This window comes from Anomalospiza imberbis, chromosome 1, assembly GCF_031753505.1.
Source record: "Anomalospiza imberbis isolate Cuckoo-Finch-1a 21T00152 chromosome 1, ASM3175350v1, whole genome shotgun sequence".
Classification (NCBI taxonomy): Eukaryota; Metazoa; Chordata; class Aves; order Passeriformes; family Viduidae; genus Anomalospiza; species Anomalospiza imberbis.
In genome coordinates, this window is record NC_089681.1 from 91607308 (window position 1) to 91626894 (window position 19587).

Below are 19587 nucleotides of genomic sequence, written 5' to 3' on the forward strand. Positions count from 1 at the left end.
CTAAGTTGTCATAGCCTTGGCATTTTTTGTGCAGTTGCATGCAGAAGATGGAGTTGGTGAAGTAGAATATACAAAACTGACAGTATTTTGGCTTGTTGTGCTGTTTTCCTGGGTAAATTCTGTTTCCCTACTTACAGGGTCAAATATCCTTCCATGATTTAGACTGTAAACTTGAAACAGATGTTCTTTCTGGATTACCTCTATGAAACTACTAGCAGAATAATCACTAGCAGGATGCAAAATACAGTTATAGATTAAACCCTAAGTCATCAAAATTTTTAAAAGAAAAACTTTTAAGTCAAATGTAAGCTTGAGAAGTCAAATCTACATCATAATGCAAAGTCACACTCCCATACACTTACCTTTGATAAATTTAATATGTGGACCTGATCCAAAAACAGCTTTAGCTTGCTGTCAGCAGCTCTCACATTGAGCTGTAATGACTCTGTATGTTGAACAGATGTTTAAGCAATGATCATTTATGTGCAGCAATGTTCTGCCACTACCTGTACCTCATTAATTACTGCTCTCTCAGCGAGTGATGCCAAATTATGAAATTCCCTGGTATTTAAGATAGTCAGCACTAATTCTTACCTGTAATAGGAACAGCAGGAAAATCAAACAATCTGGAGCCTTAAGTCATTCTGGTGATTATTTTAAACCAGAACACCTCTAGGTTATTAGAAGATCTGTCTTGCTTCTTCAGGCTGCTCAGCAATGAGGCACACTAATTACAATACCTTTAAGTCCAAAAATACTTTAAAATAATAATTTGACATACTTCTGTGCAGGTGGAGTATTTTACAGTATTACGTGTCAGACATGTCTAAAAGCAGAACTACAGCTAGGAGGTCAGAGTATAGAGGGTATTTTAATAAGAAAAGGAAAAGAGGACTGAAGTAGTGTTATCTAAACAAGAAGTTTGGCACACAAAAAAAAAAAAAAAAAAAAAATTAACAAGAAAAAAAACCCCAATACCAGAACTACCAGCTTTGCTTCCTCAGAAAAGAGGTACTTGGATCAAGTACTTCTGATAGGAAAGATGGCATCTTGTAACATCCACCCTCCTTGGTTATGCATAGATGGAGAGGGAATAGACTGTATGTATGACTTTATCATACATTACTCCATAACTCCAGGTCTTCTGTCAGGTATGCTCAGAAGGCTCCATTTAAACATATGTAAAGTTAGGAGAGAGATGCTTAAGTGAAAATTAACAGAGACAAGGAAGACAACAACTCCAGGAGAGTAAAATAAAGCAGACACTTGAGTCCCTGCAAAGCCTTCTCTGAAAGTCCCTAGAATTCTAAGAAGTTCCCAGGGTGGGAACACCACAGCAATGCTTCCCCCCTCTCTTTCTAAGCCACCTGCAGGGCTCAGGCACCTATCTGGAGCTTGGATCCTTGGTTTCCATAACCATTAAATACACTACTTCCCCACCTTTTTCTCACAAAGGAGTTCTTGGGTAACAGATGCTGACCCCAGCTAGTCTTTTCAGATGTGATGAGTGCCCCAAATCCCAAACAGGTATTTCCATACCACCTCTCAAGAGCACAGCTGAGCTCCCAATTCACAACACTCTGTTCCTTCATCCAACACAGACAATGGATGGACTCACAGCACCAAAAAGGAAGCAGGACCAAGACAGGTCTCATTAGACATGATCCAGCTCGAGTTCTCCAGCCTCAAGCACTAACTGATCCTGAGATTTCAGTCCAGTTTCTACATCTGTATTCTCGAGTAAATAACTTCAAAGAAGCAGCACTAAGAACAGCATCAACACAGACCTGATTTTTCTCCCATCACATTTAAAGGTTTAGTTTTTAAAAACTTAGAACAAAACACAGTAATCCAAGCACCTTTACATTTTGTCTGTGTAACTGATAAGTACACAGTTGATTTATTCAAAACACAAAGAAGGAATACAGACAAATGTTTGTCTGCCCAACCACCCTCCCGTGACTTCAATGTAAATTATCTTCCCCAAATACCAAGAGGGCTTGCCTGAATGCAGGGATGGCAGGATCCTTACAGCAGTGTTTGTAAAGTCCCAACTCACAAACACACTTAACTTTCAGGCCATATGAAAGCCTTGAGCCTGCACATATTCATCAATTTAAAAATAAAACAGTAGGCTTAAAGTGCAATCCGTCACTAGAATGGGAACTGGCACATCTAAAATAACTTGCCCAATTCTTGCTGCTGCAATGTCTGTGCAATTCTATTTTCAGTTCCTTTTCTATAGAAAAATGTCAGTGGTCTTTAAAAAAACAAACCAATATAAACAGAGTAGTTTTGTTCTCATTATCCCAGTGATATCCCAGAAAGTGCACACAACAGAAAGAAACAAATATTAGGTAAGGGGAAAAAAGTGCCAACTTGACAGGTAATTCTATGCCAAAAGAAAGTTGGTTTTTTCCCCACTGTAGAAACTGTCTGCACTGTGCTAAATTTAAGCACATTATCCTTGGAATGAGTGGCTTGATCAAAGACTAAACTTTTCAGACATCACAATGGTATTATGTAACACTTTATTAGGCCCTTAAACATAGAAAATCTGGAACATCCTGTATTTAAATGCTCAGTCATGTTCATAGTAGCTTAAAACGAGGGCGCTGTAAAGATTAGCATATTAGGATGAGCTTAAAAAGTTATGCATGGACTTTGCTAGAGAAAAGGATAGATTTTATCTGTCCTTACTCTCATCGCAATAGCAGAGCTAGTCAATCTAAATTTCTTTTCATTTCAATGGGGAAAAAAGGCAATTCTCGGTTGCAGTTCATCAAATCCTGAAGCATAACTCTAAAACAGGTACTTCTACTGTAAAAGTACTCCAGATGAGAAAGTTTAGATGCAGAAATGTACAGTGCAGACTTATAAACAGTATTTATTCTACACACACTAACTTTACCAGAAGCAAAAAGAAATCCCTGGATTGTGAAACTGGACTTAATTTAGTTTTAAGAAACAAAGTTTTCAAAAATGACCCATAGCTTCTCATGCTTCAATTTTTGGTTTAACACTTAAAGACACCATAAAAAGGTATCATATTCCAGAAGCTGGTACTCTACACTGATTTCAAGTGCCTGAAACAGAACAGGGATAAAACAAAACAAAACACAAACCTAAAACCAACCAACCAAAAAAAGGTGCCAGTCAAAGCAAACTAGTATATCTATTGCTGGATATGTGTGGAAGAGTTTTAGGGTAACAATGCTCCCACACAATGGGTGTAGTCAAATACACTCAGTTTCCTGCTTCCCCAAGTAGGCGCTACAAACCTCACTTCTTCCGGTCCTCTTCCTTGCCTAAGCAGTTTTCTGTCTCAGAAATACACAGGAACAACACTTGCAGAGGGAGTGAAGAACAAAGCAAATGCTTCAAACAAGCAGAGAAATGGAATTTTGGGGTACATCAACATGGAAAGGTGAAGATCTGTGTTGCTGCCTTATGCTCCAGCCTCGCAAAATAAAGGGAGACCATACCCTCTCCACTAATGCAGTCAACAGAATTTGGTGAAAGAGGTACAGAAAGTATTCCCAGCTACCTTTCATGGGCAGAAGAGGACACACAAAACTTTTGGGTAGTCAGCAGTAAAGAGCAGGGAAAATATACAGTGAATCTGTAGAGAATTTTTTTTCTTTAGAATTAATTTTCAGTATGCTCAACCAGATGCACACTAGAGAGGTTTTTCACATGGGGAAAAAAAGAAGCATGGCACAAGGGCAGGAAATATATGCACAGCCACATTTTTTGGCAGTAAACCTTAGTGAGAACCATTTAATTGGGAAAATCAGTTTATATTTAGACAATTATATTTGCAAACATAAGAGATAGTAAAACTCATTCTTTTTGCTTCCAAAAACAATGAAAACTTTATATTTTCCAGCAGCTTGCCGAGTCACACATTTCCCCCAAGGCACTTGATTCTGCTGGCCAGCAGATTTTCTAGATAACTATTTTCTTCATTTTTAGCCTATTTCCAAAATACTGTGTATGTGCTGCTTTTTTTTTTCCTAATTCAAACACAATTATCATAATTTAATTCCTTTGCTATTACAGTGACAATGTAGAATCTGCAAACCTCTCTTAACTCCAATTCCAGATATTCACTTTCACAACCACAAAATACTGGTCCTTCCTATTGTTCCACAGTTTAAAAGTGAAATTATCACTCTTTGTCTTTCAATATATGACATGTTTATCTAACCTTCATTTATGTGAGCTGCAGACTTATTTTTAATCCCTTCAGAACCGTGGCAGGAAGAGAAGACACCAAAAATGTGCACAGTGACAATATCCTGTTGTGGCTTTTTTTCTCCTTCCTTATTTCTGCTCAGAATTTGCAGCATACTTGCTTCATGGTCATATTTTGGATTGTGAACCATGCAAAAAGACAAGAACATAATCCCAGCTGTTTAGTTATGCCTGTTACAAGCACCTTACATCTACAGCAAATATCTCTGAAAGCTGAACTTTGGAGCACGTCTAATTTTAGGCACTCAGCTTCAGACACTATTGAAAACAAGTAACTTGGAGATGACAAGTGCTCAGGACTTGGCACAAGTCAAACATCTCAACCACCGCTAAATTAACATATTTGGAAATCATCAGTACCTTTCAGAAGTCGCGCTCTGAAGGAATTTGAGGGGTTGCCCCATCAAATTAAACAAACAAATAACAAAAAATGAAAAAAGCCCACATTTCCTAGTTTTCAAACTTAGCAACCAAATCAAAACAAAAACTAACAGGAAAACACACAGCATGAACAAGCGTCAGTTGGTGAATAAAGAAATGCAAACAAACAAAAAAAAAGAAGAGATATTTGGCTCCTACTAGAAATTAATTTTATTTGCACAATACTATATTTAAGGAAAAAAAATTAATTCCCTTGCCTCATTAAAGTCTTCTTCACATATCCCCCCCATATCCCCCCACTGGAGCTCTGTAGTTCTATTTGCATGCAGTACAGCAGAACTTTGGTTTATAACACTGATATTTTCCAAAGATAACTGCGATATGAGGAGGAAAAAACTCACTCACCTTTGCTTAATCATGGTATTTTTGCATTCTTGCCATGCTTATGAGTCAGCAATAGCAGAAACTTAACTTGCTTTTCTTAGGCAACAGCAATAAGTCTCACTTTTTCCTCTTCAACAGTTAGGAAAAAAAGAGGAGAATGTCCTTACATTTAAAAGTTATTACAGTGATGCTCCTACTGTGCAGTGACAGGCAACTTCTTATCCAAGAAACAATGTACAACAACAAAAATTTCAAAAACTCCAAGTGAACTCTTCTCAAAGTACCGTAAGAATTTGAACATTGCCAGGGAAAAGAAATTCAACAATCCTTTAAGTTTCATAAACAATTATAATTTCCCTTTCAAGTAAGCGCTTTACACATAAAGCCTTAAAAAACATGCTTTGAAAGAACTAGGACATTGCACGATCTGCCCAGCTGGCTTAGAAAATGTACTTCCACCTCTCTATCACAAGGTTTTATACCACTAACATCTGGATACTTCAGAGACACTTTGAGAAAGCATTTCAGGTCTGATTTTTAGCAAACTTTGCTATCTCAAAACGCACATGGTGTTCTTCCCGCTGTTGCTGTACACCAAGATGCAGATTCAGATTTGGGGAGCATTTCAGTTTCTCTGATGCTGGAAGTCACCCAAGTAACGAGTGGCACGGAGTTTATATGGGACAAGGGAGAGGAGACTCAGGAGCTGGAGGTGACCAGCGACCTGGGTTCCCAAAGACCACCTGAAGCTTTTCCAGGGCACAAACCACTAGTTCCACCTGTCAGCAAATAAATGAGGCCACTGTCTCATAGGCAGAAATTCTCCAAGCAATTGCAGAAACATGATCCTAGACACAGCAAACAGGCACACTTGCCATTTAGGGCCTTCTAAAATTGGGCAGGTACGTCATCTTTATTAGTGACTGTGTTCAAAAACTGAAGTGCCACAGGAAAAAGAAAGAGAGAAGGCAGATACAGAATCTATTTTCTCCTGATAATCATTTAAACACTAACTCAACTCTATCTAGGCAAAAAAATAAACAGGAAGCCTGAGACACCTAGGCAACTGAGGTAATGGTGCACATAAAAATGTATGACTGATAAACAGATAGATAATAGACTACAGATCAGGATGTCAGAACCCTATCAAAGGTTGAAGGCAGACTTCACCAGACACCTGCTGGCATAATCCATTCAAAGAATATATGCAGATCACGAAACTATCAAATACAGCATTAAAGATATGCAGCATGAGCTGAACAGAGGGGAAGTGCTCAGCATATGGACAAAAATCCCCCAGCAGTTAAAAATCAGAACAGAAAAGTAAGAGGATAACCCAACAGGGGAATACATTACAAATCATATAAGGAGCCAGTTACTTCTTATATTAACTAATAAACAGAAGGACAGCTGCAGATGGGGCTGCCTGAAAGCGGGATGTGAGAGAAGTGACATCTCCTGGGTGTTGGCTAATCTTCCCTGCAGAGATCTGGTGCTTCCTGCTATATTATCACCATGTGAAGAAACTCAAGTAATAAATCCAGCATTAGTCAAGGTCTGGGAGGGGATGATGACTCAAGCAGAGCCACCCACCCATAACAGAAGTAGCCATGCTTTGGACTGTCAGCAGTGATTTGGGAATCTAAAGGCATCAGCAACACCAGAGGCAGGGCTGACAGAAACCAGTGCCTACAGAGGGAACAAGCCCTGAAAGGAGCCAGCAAAAAACAGGTACTTCCAAAAGGTTTTTCTTTTAAGCTATGCTTACCCTAGAAACTCATGTCTTTCAGATAAACATCCAAGTGCACTCTGGCTTTGGCCAAGTTCTTGGTCTTCCCAGCCTCCTGTTGAAAGGGTTTCACAGCCAGGTCTGGACTACATGAAAAACACCTTAATTTTAATCACTGTTGAATCTGCAGCCTATCACATGTTTCTCTGAACGTGAAAAAACACTGGGAGACAGAAGTGAATAAGTCCCTTCTTGGCTTGACCAAAAAGGCTGTGAACTCATCCCTGGAGGTGTTCAAGGCCACCCGGGGCTCTGAGTAACATGTCCTAGTGGAAGTTCCCTGGCATCAGGGTTGAAGCTAAATGATCTTTCAACACATTCTATGACATGATCTAAGGCCTAGATCGATGTTTTCCATGCTGCTCACATACACTTTCACCATGATCCCTCGTAAAAGTCATTTCTAAAGCAAACCTCTCCGTGACTTCACTTTGCTTTAGCAGGTTTAAGAAAATAAGCTTACCCTGTATTTGTTTTCTTTTATCTAGTACAAATTTTCATCCTGGTTCATGGCAAAGAACAGCTACAGTCATCATTTCATTGACAAAACCAACCACAGTGGAACAGAAATATAGTTATGTCATTCTGTCCTGACCATTCTTTGTTCTAATCCTCATTTTATTTACTGATTAGCATCAGCAGAACACCTCTGAAACTTTCTTTTCCCAAACTGCTGAGCCCATTTTCCTCTCTACAATGCTAGCTTTGCAAATTGGGAAATAACACCCTATCAGAGAAGTCGCAATAAAGGTAACACAAAATTAAAATTATATTCTCTGAACAAAAAACAAACAAGTGTTTTCTCTCTCAAGAGTCTATCATATTGCACAGTTTCTCACAGCAATATGCCTACACTTTCAACAATCTTGTACAAAGTAGGGAAAACCCACCCATACTCTGAGTGCAGTGTTATTGTTGCTGTGGCAACTACAGACCACAATTTTTTGCCTCTAGAGAATTAGCATGAACACAAACATACATACTGAGGCAAAGACAGCTGTGGGTCCTAACCATGCCTAAAACTCGCTCTGGATGCCTAATGCTGCCATCAAAAACTGGATTTAATTTTTTAAAAAATGAACTTTAACTTCTCAGTCACTGTCTCCATTTGTCTACACTTTGTTTTCACCCTCAATACAGCATAGTTGGCAAAATATCCTGAGAAACCCTGGCACATAAGAATTGTAAATGTCAGACTACTTAAACACCACTTATGACTGAACAGAGTAATTATAAAACTCTCTCTACAACAGATAAATTACTGATCTATCAGCTGGAATTTGCTGGTATAAATACTTAAGGCAAACTGTAGGAGTCAGGGATTTGAACCTGCCTTCTGTGTGTGTGCACATGAGATAAACAGTCACTACTGTACTCTCTTTAACACTACTTCGCACTGGTAATAGGGAAAAAAACTACTTTCACCAATTTATAATGTCATTTAAGCCAGATGTAAGAGTTAAAAATGAAAACTTTTCTACTCTGTGGTCCTTTAAAAATAAAAAGTTTTACTTAAAACCAATACATGAGCATGAAAACAAGCACAGGAATTATTCAAAAAATATTGAAAGCGGGGGGTCCTCAACTGTTTTAGGCTTTGCCTTGACATTTTGCCTTCCCCATTCCTGCTCTATCTACATACCAGGGCCAAATTGCACTTGAACAAGAAACCACAAATGAAGAAATTGCTGAGGTCCAATTAGAGCTTTGTCAGCAGACCAGGGCCTATGGAAGCAGCAAACGCTCACCCTGTTCATGACAGTCAGCATTTGAGGTCTGTTTCTTGGCCTGACGTTGTTATTTAGCTTTTCTAGTATTCTGCACGTAATCCAAAGAAATTATTTAAAAGAGTATTTTCTTGCCTCCCTTTTCCATCTCAGATGTCCCCAACCTAACACACTCACTGAAGACCACAGAATATAATCTCTCACTGATCAAAAATTTAAAACTTGCTATTCCGTAGGGTTGCCAGGTCTTTGTCTGGGATTTAGCAGCCAGATGCACACATTCAGGTCAATTTGCTTTTTGCTTAAGTCATCTAGGTAGGCAGCTCACATGCTTTGAGACAGCTTTCCACCCACTACACTGCAGAGTGTGACATGAGGGTACAGGCAAAACTCCCATTATCCAGCCAGTCTGTTACAAGGGAAACACCAAATCTCACAAGGACAAAGCAACCAGAAAGAGGGAAATGAAGAATTGTTCTGATGTTTAGTATTTGTTTTGCCTCAGACCAGATAGCATGGCAATACTCATTCTACAGACTGATTGATTAACTTTATTAGAAGTTTTCAGAACAATGAGTACCTTTTCCCATTGAAGAAAAAAATAATTCCTGGCTGGAAAAGCTGTCTAGTTAATACTTTGGATTTTGGTTTTAAAAATTGCCTTCTATTTGAGTATTTTACTAACACTTAGAGGAATGATTGAGAACAAATTCTTTGGAAATTTGGAAATGATTCAACATATTTCATTCAAAAATATATTTACAAGAGTTTTTCTCCTCACACTATTAGGATTGGTTTTTTAAAGCCTGAAGTTTTCTTATCATGAGGGAAGCTAAATACACAAGAGAAAAGATATTTCCACTCAACTCCATTAAGGATGCAACATACTGTAAGTAGGCCCCATCCAAAAAAACTTCTAAAAAAACCATTTATGTCAGAATGTGTGCTTTTGGTCGTGCATCTGTGCTCACCTGTGATTTTGCAAAAGCTGTTTAAAATGCTTTAAGCTGGGGGAAAAAAAGGACTGGTGAAAATAAACATTCCCAATCAAGGTCATAAGAAGGGAGAGTGATGCAATCTTGCTCTGGGAAAGGACCACCCAAAGGGCTTCCCTTCGCTGTTTTTCTCCATGGGCCATTCGTTCTCTCTGTTGGCAGAGGCAGGCCTGGCTGACCTGCCTGAGTCCTGTGCAGAACGGGCTGGATTCCACCTATTCAGGAGTGACCAAACAAGCCTGACCAGTGCTGCATGCTGAAGGAACCACCAGATGAAGGTCAAAGAATTCCACTATGTCCATCTCAGCAAGTGCTGAGGTGGAGCAAAAATGGCACTGAAGAGCAAAGCAGGTGAGGGTGAGGTGCCTCCTTCCTGTGACTCATTGTCTGGAGGGTCTCAGGTCAGAGGAGCTGAACTCAAGTGCTGTGTGCCCCTCAACAGCTGAGGCACTGCAGGTCCCTGGGGAGCACCTTCTGGCTTCACATTCTCAGAAAGGAACCCTGTGTAGATGCTCTAGGGCCATTTTGTGTCCAAAGTGTGCCCAGTGGGGACAGTCAAGGACTTCCTTCCAAAAGCACACTCCTGGTCCAAACTACATTTTAACATAAACAATCTCATCACTATTAGTGAACTAATTGTGGAAATTTTTGCATCAGGCTGAACTTTTAAGAGTGGGCCTGATTTTCTGGAAGAGCTCCTTAATGACCTCCACTAGACTATCCAGGAGATGAAGTTCGGTACCCTCAAGGTTATCTGTAACTACTAAGTAACACAGAGAAAGATTTTTTTCACTCCAAAGTAAAATGTGGCCCATTGACATGTTTTAAAAATCAAGTTACCTGTTACTTGATTTTGGACAAGTACAAAAGGTTGGATTCCTGCAGTAATGCCAAGCCCAGTGCTGCAGCCTCCCCTGCCCAGGGACTAGCAGCAGCACTTTGTAGTTTGGCAAGCCTGCCTCCAGCGCTGCCCATCCTTGTGAGCTGTAACTGGAGCCAAGGAGCAGCCAGAGTGTTAAATACCGTGCCAGGCTGGCAAACGCACAGCAAATCCCTAAGCATCAGGGGCTCCCCCGAAAACACAGAGCCAGCTCTGTGCTCAGTGCCTAGACCCCTAGGCTGGAGCCCAAGAATCTTCATCACTACTTTAGATTTTCTCAAAATAGCTGCAGAGCACCACTAAATCAGTGCTGGCATGATTAATGCGCAGAGAAGGTTTCAGGGAGCTTTATGCAGCCCTTCAATGTTTATTTTTCCAGATCTTGTTTAACACAGATGAGAAGGAAAGTGCTTAAAAGGTGGAAAATTGTAAGCAGCTGATCCCAGTTGCACTTTTGTCCCTTGCCAAATTAAAAAACTCCAGGATGGAGTTTTAGGACAGGCTTTGTTTTTAAGGCATGAGGGATGTGGAAATATTTACACTCATAGTATCAAGACATCAGCCATAAGGTTCAAAACTACAGTGCCAAACACAGTGAGAACATGTTGGAAAAGGCAGCACACATTTCCAAAGCAGAGAAAGTGTATTTATTGCAATTGTCAGTCATAGCTGACCTGAACAGAAAAAAAAAAATGCTTTGGAGCCCTAAACTTTGGAAGAAAGGATCATAGCGCTGTCCCAGGACTGTCCCAGGAGGATACAGACTCCTGGACCTTGCACAAGTGATTGAAACAAGTCAGAGACTGAATTTACTGTAAATGCACTATGAACTGCCCTGTTCACATGCACTTGTTTAACTGGGGACCCAAACGAGGGTCAGTAAGATTCTTACTCTGTTCTTTACATCATGCCTTCTCCTTCATGGCATTATAATAAGAAGCTAATGGTTTCTTTTAAGGAAAACAGTTTTACAAAACCTAAGTATTCAAAAATCAGAAAAGCTCAAAAGTAAAGTTGGTTTTGGCAATGTAAATAATATTTTTCTATAAATGTGTTGAATTCAAATTTCATTTGTTTTTTTTTTTTTTTTCTTCTCAAATAACTAAGATTTACATGGCTTTTTTTTTTTTTTGTAGCTGAATGTGTTAGGCAAGGAGGGATCTAATGTAACAAATACTGCTGCAATTCAAAATGGAAATGTAGAATTTTCAACTGTAAAATAATGACATTAGGAAATTGAAATGTAGCATAGTTCATACCAACCATGACAGTTTTTTCCAGAGCTTCAGAGCAGCATTTTTTCTGCTAAAAACCTGATACTAACCCTGCTTAAATCTTTAATGAACTTCCACCTTCAGTTATCTCACTATGGTCTATGACAAATTACCTTTCTTTCCTCAGCATTACATTTTCTAATGTCTCTATTGACAACCATTAAAGGATCCTCAAAGTTCACAGACTAAAGTCCATTAAGTTCCTAGAAAGACAGTTTTTTATTTGACTTTACACTGCCAAAAAACTGGATAAGAAAAGTCATGCAAAGAAGCTTGGGACTAACAGATCTTCTGATTAGTTAAATCAAAAAGCAGAGAAGTAAAACTGAAGTCAGACAGAAAAAAAAAAGTAAAAGAAAAACGTTAAGAAAAAAAGCTAACAAAACCATCCTTGATTTGGGATTAGAATACATGTTGATTTTTGTAAAAGTTAAAAAAGATACATATATTTTTTTCTTCTTTCTCCTTTTTAAACCAGTTTACCAGCATGTTTTGTGCAGAGAGTTTTTTCAAACTTAAGGAATGGTGGAAAGACATTTTTAATACTCCAACTATCCCAAGATTTAGAGGCATGTCCCAGAATCCCTCCACAGTTAGTTTTTTTATTTAAACTGCTGCCAAAATATAAATATGTAGATGACCTACAATGAAAGAATTAAAATGAAAAATTTTTCATTCCCACCAGCAGACAAAATTAAGTTCAAGTGAATTTTTTTTCCACTTTGGGGAAACATGGCTGGCCTTATCAATGGAAACACCAAAATTAAAAGCCATCTGACAGAAACATGAGAAGATGCTCATACAGGTTTTTGAGGGAATTTCCTCTGAACTTACTTCCCTCAAAGTTAACAGCCTTGGTACTGTCTGACAATAGGTCAGGGTAACAAGGCCTGTTAAAATGTAAGGTTTGCTGTACAGCAGTTCACCATTTGCACTAGAGTTGCTACTTCTAAAGCAATAGGTAACCTGGCGTATCAAGGGTACTACAAAATAACCTTGGGAAGAGAAACTTTTTAATCACATGTCTTAACCCTCTGAGCCTGAATTACTTCTGGAGATGCCTAGAGTTTAGGAAGGCATGGTAAAACTGCATATGAATAAATAATGCCATTAAATTTACTTTTAATATAGCTTGAAATAGTATATTTATTTCTTCACAGTATTTTTACATGCACATGCTTTGTTTACATAAACTACACTATCAAGTTTAATGTTTAACTTCCCATATCTCACTGATTTATTGTAGAGAACTATATCCCGAAATTGGTGATTTTGAGCATGTATAACAAAAAAGCGTATACTTTGCCAAAAGTCATTGTATAAGCAAAAGGGAGAGACGAAATTCCAGCATCAATGATTTGGGGAATACATGGTATGGAAATAAAAAACACCCCAAAATTTTTTTGCAAATGCTGCTGAAGGTATACCATTGACCTAGACAGATATTTTTAGAGCACAAGTCAGCTAAACTTCAAAGTCTGCTTTCCTGAGATATGAGAATTAATTGAACACAGAGAGTCTTTTCATCCTCTTTCAAGATCATTAATCTTGTTACCACATATAGCACTTCTTAAGAAATAGTATTTCAATGCTAAATTCAAAGATAATCATCCATTGAAGAGACATGCTGACACATCAGGATTGTTTTAGCATCTAAAGCAGAAAACACCATTATGTCCTCATGCAGTGCACTGTCTCCTAGACAAAATGTGAGTTGTCTGCCAGGTACACAGTGCAGAGAGGAGCTCCATCCTCTGTAATTCTGGGCTGCTTTTAAACCCAAGTTGCAATTTTTTTCTTAAGAAAACCACCAATGTGCAAAACGACATTTTCGTACTCATCCATGCTTTCCATATTGAGTGACACAACAGCTGCTTCTGAGATGACAAAACATTTTCCAAGTACCATTGCCACAGCTTTTCTGCCTCAGCCATGGAAGGGTAATGATTACAACCTTCATTCCTCAGACCTTCAGCTCAACTTTTTTTCTGGTCTTTTACATTGAGTGAAATCTCTCTCATAGCACAGTTCTCTTGGAAAACCATCTCTATAAAAGAAGGGACAAGTCCTCTGTTCATTTAACACAGAGACATATGGCTTTCACATATTACAGTGACCTGGAGGGTCTAAACTCCAACTTTACCTCTTGCTTTCCAGGCACATCCTGGAATTTTTGAAGGTTCAGGGCCACCCATGCGGAACTGCCAGCTGCACGGACCAGAGGGAGATTGGGGCTGTCACCATTGAGCAGGCCAAGCACAATGACAGGGACGCAGAGTGGCAAACCAGAGATACCTCCTCTGCTGCAGCCTGGGCACCAAGCAGAAGGCACAGAGAGCCTGTCAGCACTGCAGGAAGGGGCTTCTGTAAAACCAGCCCCTGCTCCACATGGGATTCAGATCTGGCAAAGTTGTCCTTCATATACAGAGCTCCATTCTGTGCAGAGGAGCATGTGACTGAACTTCTCTCTGCTTCAGCAAAACACTCTCTCATTCTTACAAGGAAGGGAAGCAATCCACCTGGCAGAAAAGTCATGTAAAAAAGATTTTATTTTGCTTCTGAGGGCCTTAGATTGCAGGTCAGAGTTGAGACTCATACAGTTTGAGGGAACAGTGGTGGCACAGTGCTTCCACACGTACCCACAATCTGGGTATATCCTGCTCCAGGACAGCAGAAGTCCCTGATGCTTGGCATGGTGCAGCATACAGCAGTGGGACAAGAGGAGCGGGGGGTTTAAAAAGCATCGATGGCATAATCTCACAGGGACAATCAAATAGAGGGATTTTCAGGTGAGGAAGTTCTATTTCATTGCAGCTATGCTGCAGTTCTATGATGAACCCCACAAAAGGGGGGTTCCTCCTGGCCCATCACTGCCCCATGCCACTTGAGCCAGCAGGGTCATGGGCAGGGACAGCACCCACACCTGCACACACACTCACACAGCCCAGCCACACTGCTGACCTCAGAGCACGTGGCCCCTGCTTTCTGATGTGGGCTCAAGAAACAAACCAGCAAACACAGAAGTGCCCACCACCAGCACCCATGAGACCAGAGCCCAGGGACAAACACAGCACATAACCAGATGCAGTGAAGCATCCTCAGGCCCAGAAGAGCACGAGAAGAATCTTCTCCACAGAAAACACCATCTTTGTATCACCTCAGCTGAACGGAAGGGCAAGATTTTGAAAGTTTAGAAAGAAAAACTGCAGTCTGTCAAGACTTCATTGTTTGGGAACCGAGTCAGCCTAACACTGTATGTACACTGTGGCACCACAAACAAGCCGGAACAGTAAATGTTTGCTATTCCTGGTTTCTTTGGTGCTACTGTATACATCAATCATCCCATGGAATACCTCAGAAAAGAAGCTATCACTATTCATGTGCCTTCTCCTAAACTAATAGCTCACAGATAATTATAGGCCTTTATTGTTTGACGGTTTTAGTGTTGAGCAACATATCTGTCTTCTTGCATCAAAACCTGTTTTCTGTCAAAAAAAGGGAAAACTGGCATGGATAGATGAAGGAGTTTAATCTACAAAATGACATATTCCTTACTCAGCTTTAAAAACAAACAGTAGTAAAAAATGACACATAGCACCACTCACTCTGCAAACAGAAGAAAGCAAATAAATCTCAATCTTCTGTTGATATTTTACCAAGCATACCTCTGGTGCCCTGGTTTCTTAGAGCACAGATCAACTTCCTAGTAGTTTGGTGGAGTCTTTTTCTGTTCAGCACAAACTTCCAGACTTAACTTCCTTGTTGCTGAAAGAATGCAGGAAGGCAGCAGGTGCATGCAGGCTTGAGAGACAATAAAAGGCAGGGGGTAGGGGAGAGCAACGTTTTTCTGCCTGTCAGGGATAAAGTTAACTAGGAGACTATAAACAATTAGCAAACACAACCACAGCCAAAAATCTATGATGCTGTTAAGGATTTAATGCAAACTTGCCCTCCCAGAAGACCACTTGTGTGTCTGTGTATTCTGCCTATCTCCATATATGCACTTCACAACTCCATCAGGCACTTGGACTAGGTTGGAAGCGGCTTCTGAGCTTTCCTTCTACAGTCCTGTAGCCACGAAAGCAGTGCCTGAACGTAAGGATTCCCTACAGGGCACCCCGCATCTCCGCACGCGGTTCCCAGAGGTGGACCAGCACCCGAGCTCCTGAAGCATTCCAAACTCTGCCCCAGTCAGCCCAGCACCGTGATTGACAGCAGCCAGCAGCATCCAGCGGCGACTTCTTGCGAGAGCAGGAAAAGCGCCAGGCATTGCCGGGAAAAACGAAACGCTTCCCCGGTGACAGCAGCCCGACCCCCGCCCAAACCCGCTCCTAGCGCGGGCTCTCCGCGCTGCTCCCGAGGCCCCTGGGCAGACACGGCGTGACAGCGTCGGACCCGCCGTCCCTGCCGGCCAGGGATCCGCGCTGAGGATGCCGCCCGGGCCCGCCGCTCCCGGCGCGGCTCGCAGCCTCACCTGGTCCAGCGGGATGCCCAGCAGCGCGCTCAGCGGGTGCAGCAGGGTGGAGCCGGTGGTGCGGTGCGGGGCTCTGGGTGGCTCGGCCATGCCGCATCCCCCCCTCCCGCCGCCGCACGGCCCCGGCGCCACCTGCGCGCACCTCCCGCCGCCGCCGCGCCCGCTCCGCGCCGCGCCGCGCCCGCCCCGGGGCCCTCCGTGGGGCGGGGCCGCCGCCGACGGCCGGGGCGGGGCGGGACGGGCTCCGGGGGCGGGGAGCGGGAAGCCCTCGCCATCCCCGGGGCCGCATCTGCCGCCTCCCGCCGCCCGCGGGCGCGGTGCCCTGGCGCGGTGGCATCGCGCTCGCCGCGGGCTCAGTGCGGCCGGGTGCGCACAGACAGCCGCTGGCCCAGCGGAGTCTCCCGGCCCCAGGTTCCTGCCAAAAGCACACGCTTGTCAGGCACCGGCAGAGCTCGCAGCTGCCCCAAGAAGGGGAGAGCTAGAGTGTCACAGCCAAAACAGTCCCAGGAAGAAGTATTTATTTACTCATTTATTTATACGGAGACCCTTCACAGGGGAAAACAGGGAAAAATTAGTAGTAAGCTTTAAGTGATATGTTTATCTTGCAAGTTCTTCTGCCAAGCTCATCTTATCTGCAGAAGGAGTGCTCTTACGCTTGCCCCGGACAATGTGGTACTGTGTTCCAAGGAGAGCTTGGTCAGCGCTGCAAGCTCTCTGTTCAGCTCACAGCTGCTGGCATGCTCGGAACCTGGAATATCCCAAAGGATCCTTGCGGCCTTGGTTACACGCTCATCAATAGGCCGGTCGTTTCCTTTTCTTCAAGTAATTGCCAACTGTGGTAGCTGAAACTGTAATAGTGGCTTAAAATGGTATTGTGCCATGTTCAAATGCCCTGCAAGGGTGTGCTGTGCTGGAAAACCCAGGCAAAGACTGTTCAGTGGGGAAGGAGGTTTACAGAAACTACATTCTCTTGGTATCATTTTAGTGGTGCCAGTTTGAATGTATGTGAAAGTATACACATGCATACATGCACACACATACTTTCAGTGGAGAAAGTAAGAGGTTTGGAAGAACTGGATAGGCATGCATGAGAGTTCTTAATGATTTCCATTATACACTGCTCTTTCCAGTTTAAAATTTGCCAGCCTGAAACTCTCCGGATGGAACTTTCCATGGGCTGTGTCTGCCACAAGCTTGTTGAGCTTTGGCTAAAAACATTGATCTGCTTTTGGGAACAGAATAAAAGTGATTTATGACACACACAGTACAGATAATATCAAAGCTTTTTTTCACTGTGGAAATCTAGTACCTCTGGGAGGGTGACTTCAGGTTGAGACGTGGTAGTTTTTTTGAATCAAGGAAATGCCTTTCACTGTGTCTGTGAAACTGCCTAAGAGCCATCGACTGCCAGAGTTCTGGGGAGAAAGCCACACATAATCCATGTGAATACTCAGGGGGTCAGCACATAGTATTTCTGAAGACCATAAGCATTCTTCTCCCCTTCGTATTTCCTCTATGTGACTGGACTCCACCTATTTCTGCCACTAGAGGAGCAGGATGGGATATCACACAGCTCCAGGCACAGGAATTACGTGTCTCTCTGTATACAGTGCTCAGCCATCTGGGCTGTGTGTGGTGGTGAAAACAGCTGATCTGGAAAACAGCTGGAAGGAGGGAAAGACAGATGGAGAAAGTCAGGCACAAGAGCACAAGAAGGAAGGAGATGGCAACTCTGAAGTGGGTTCGCACAGGAAGCCCGGGGAAGGGAACTAGAGCAAAGCTGGCTACAGATACAAAGGAACAGAGCAGTACTTTTACCTTGTACTGTAGCCATCAGGAATTCCAAGATGGAAATTTCATCTGGAATATCATGTTTAATAGCCACTGATAGGCCAATCTTACATTTCTTATATATTTTGAATTAACTTATCTTTTTGACCTCCACAGGATCCCATGGGTTCTGCTGTTTAATTATGTGCTGCATGAAAAAGTGCTTCCCTTGGTTTGCTTTAAAGCAGCTGCCTTGTAATTTCATTGAGGGCTGTCTTGTTCTTGTGCTCTGAGAAATAAACAAGTAATCTCCCCCATGCTTTTCATAACTTCATATACCCCGAGTTGCCTCTTGTCCTCACTGAGGACTCTAGTTAATCTCTCATTACATGGAAGTTATTGGTATCTTTGTCCTTCCTTTTCACTTCTTTGAAAGGAAGAGACTGATGTTTTGTGGCAATGAAATATGTTGTTCTTCATTCCTTTACCAAGAATCTCTAATATCATCCCTAGGGACTTCAAAGTCTATTTTCTCAGAGGTTGTAGCTAATTTACAGCCTAATGTGTATGTATAATCAAGATTTGCTTTTTCCTGCTTACATTTACCAATATTAAATGTTAACACTCTTTAAATTGCACCACATACAACATTGTAAAATCCATTTCAGCTCAATAAGAAAGCTCTGAATATGCTGAATTACTTCATATCCTTGCTAACTTGGTCTTCTTATCTCCCTTTTCAAAAATTTAAAGTGTTCAACAGGACAGATTTCTTTGTATTAACTTCCAATTCAGCATTTATTCTCATCCTTTATTTATTTTATTTTGAACACCTAGTAAACCAGGGGGAAATATTTCCTGTGATTCTGTGATTATTTAATGTCTTCGGGTGTGAAACCTTACCCCCTATTGTATCTGGAAATACAAATATACTTTCTTGACAGGATCACTCTTAGTGTTTAGAGAACACTAATAGATTTGTGATATATAACTTCTGTACAATGACTATAGTTTCCCCATTATATCATAGTTTTCTGTGTGCCTTCCATGCTTAAAAGACTCACAGACATCAACAAGAGTAATTTAAAAGCTTACACTGAATTTTAGTACAGTCCAATATTATAATTTCCTTTCAAGGGAATATGAAATCCCTGTGTTACTAAACTTTTAAAATGGTTCCCCCTCTGTTTCCTTGTAAGAAAGACAGGATATATTTCTTCAGAAAAGCAAATCAGACTGTTTGGAAATAGAGATATAACCATTTTATCATTCACTTTGCAACACTGACAACATGAATTTTGTATCAGGATCCTTTTTTTAGGGAAACCAACTGTTAATGAGTAACAAATAATTCTGAATTAAAATAAGAAATTAGGCAAGAAACTGTCTGCAAGAAACTGCAAGAAACAATTAGGTCTTGCTAATAGTTTTCCTGTATGAATTTGCGCTGTTTGATGACTTAACTGAGTTTTATTTGATAAACACATTATTTTGTTAAGCTTATCTAATGTTATTAAACTTATATGCAGCTGTAAGCTTTTTAAGACTTTGTTTTGTTTTGTTTTTAAAGTAATTTGCTATTAAAGAGAACTAGCATACAGATATTCCTCTGTTCTCTTTCATATCAAGGCCTGTTTGATAGTAAATCTATTTTTT

At 41.1% G+C, this 19587-nt stretch overlaps 1 protein-coding gene across 1 annotated transcript in view; it reads right to left on the reverse strand.

Annotated features, from left to right (window-relative positions):
* The window catches only part of MBOAT1 (membrane bound O-acyltransferase domain containing 1), a 56091-nt gene extending 39772 nt beyond the window's left edge, over positions 1 to 16319 (reverse strand). The window contains exon 1 of the mRNA XM_068200010.1: positions 16162 to 16319. Coding sequence (XP_068056111.1) covers positions 16162 to 16251 — 90 coding nt within the window. The 5' untranslated portion in view covers positions 16252 to 16319. The remainder of the gene's footprint in view (positions 1 to 16161) is intronic.
* Positions 16320 to 19587: the final 3268 nt, after the last annotated feature.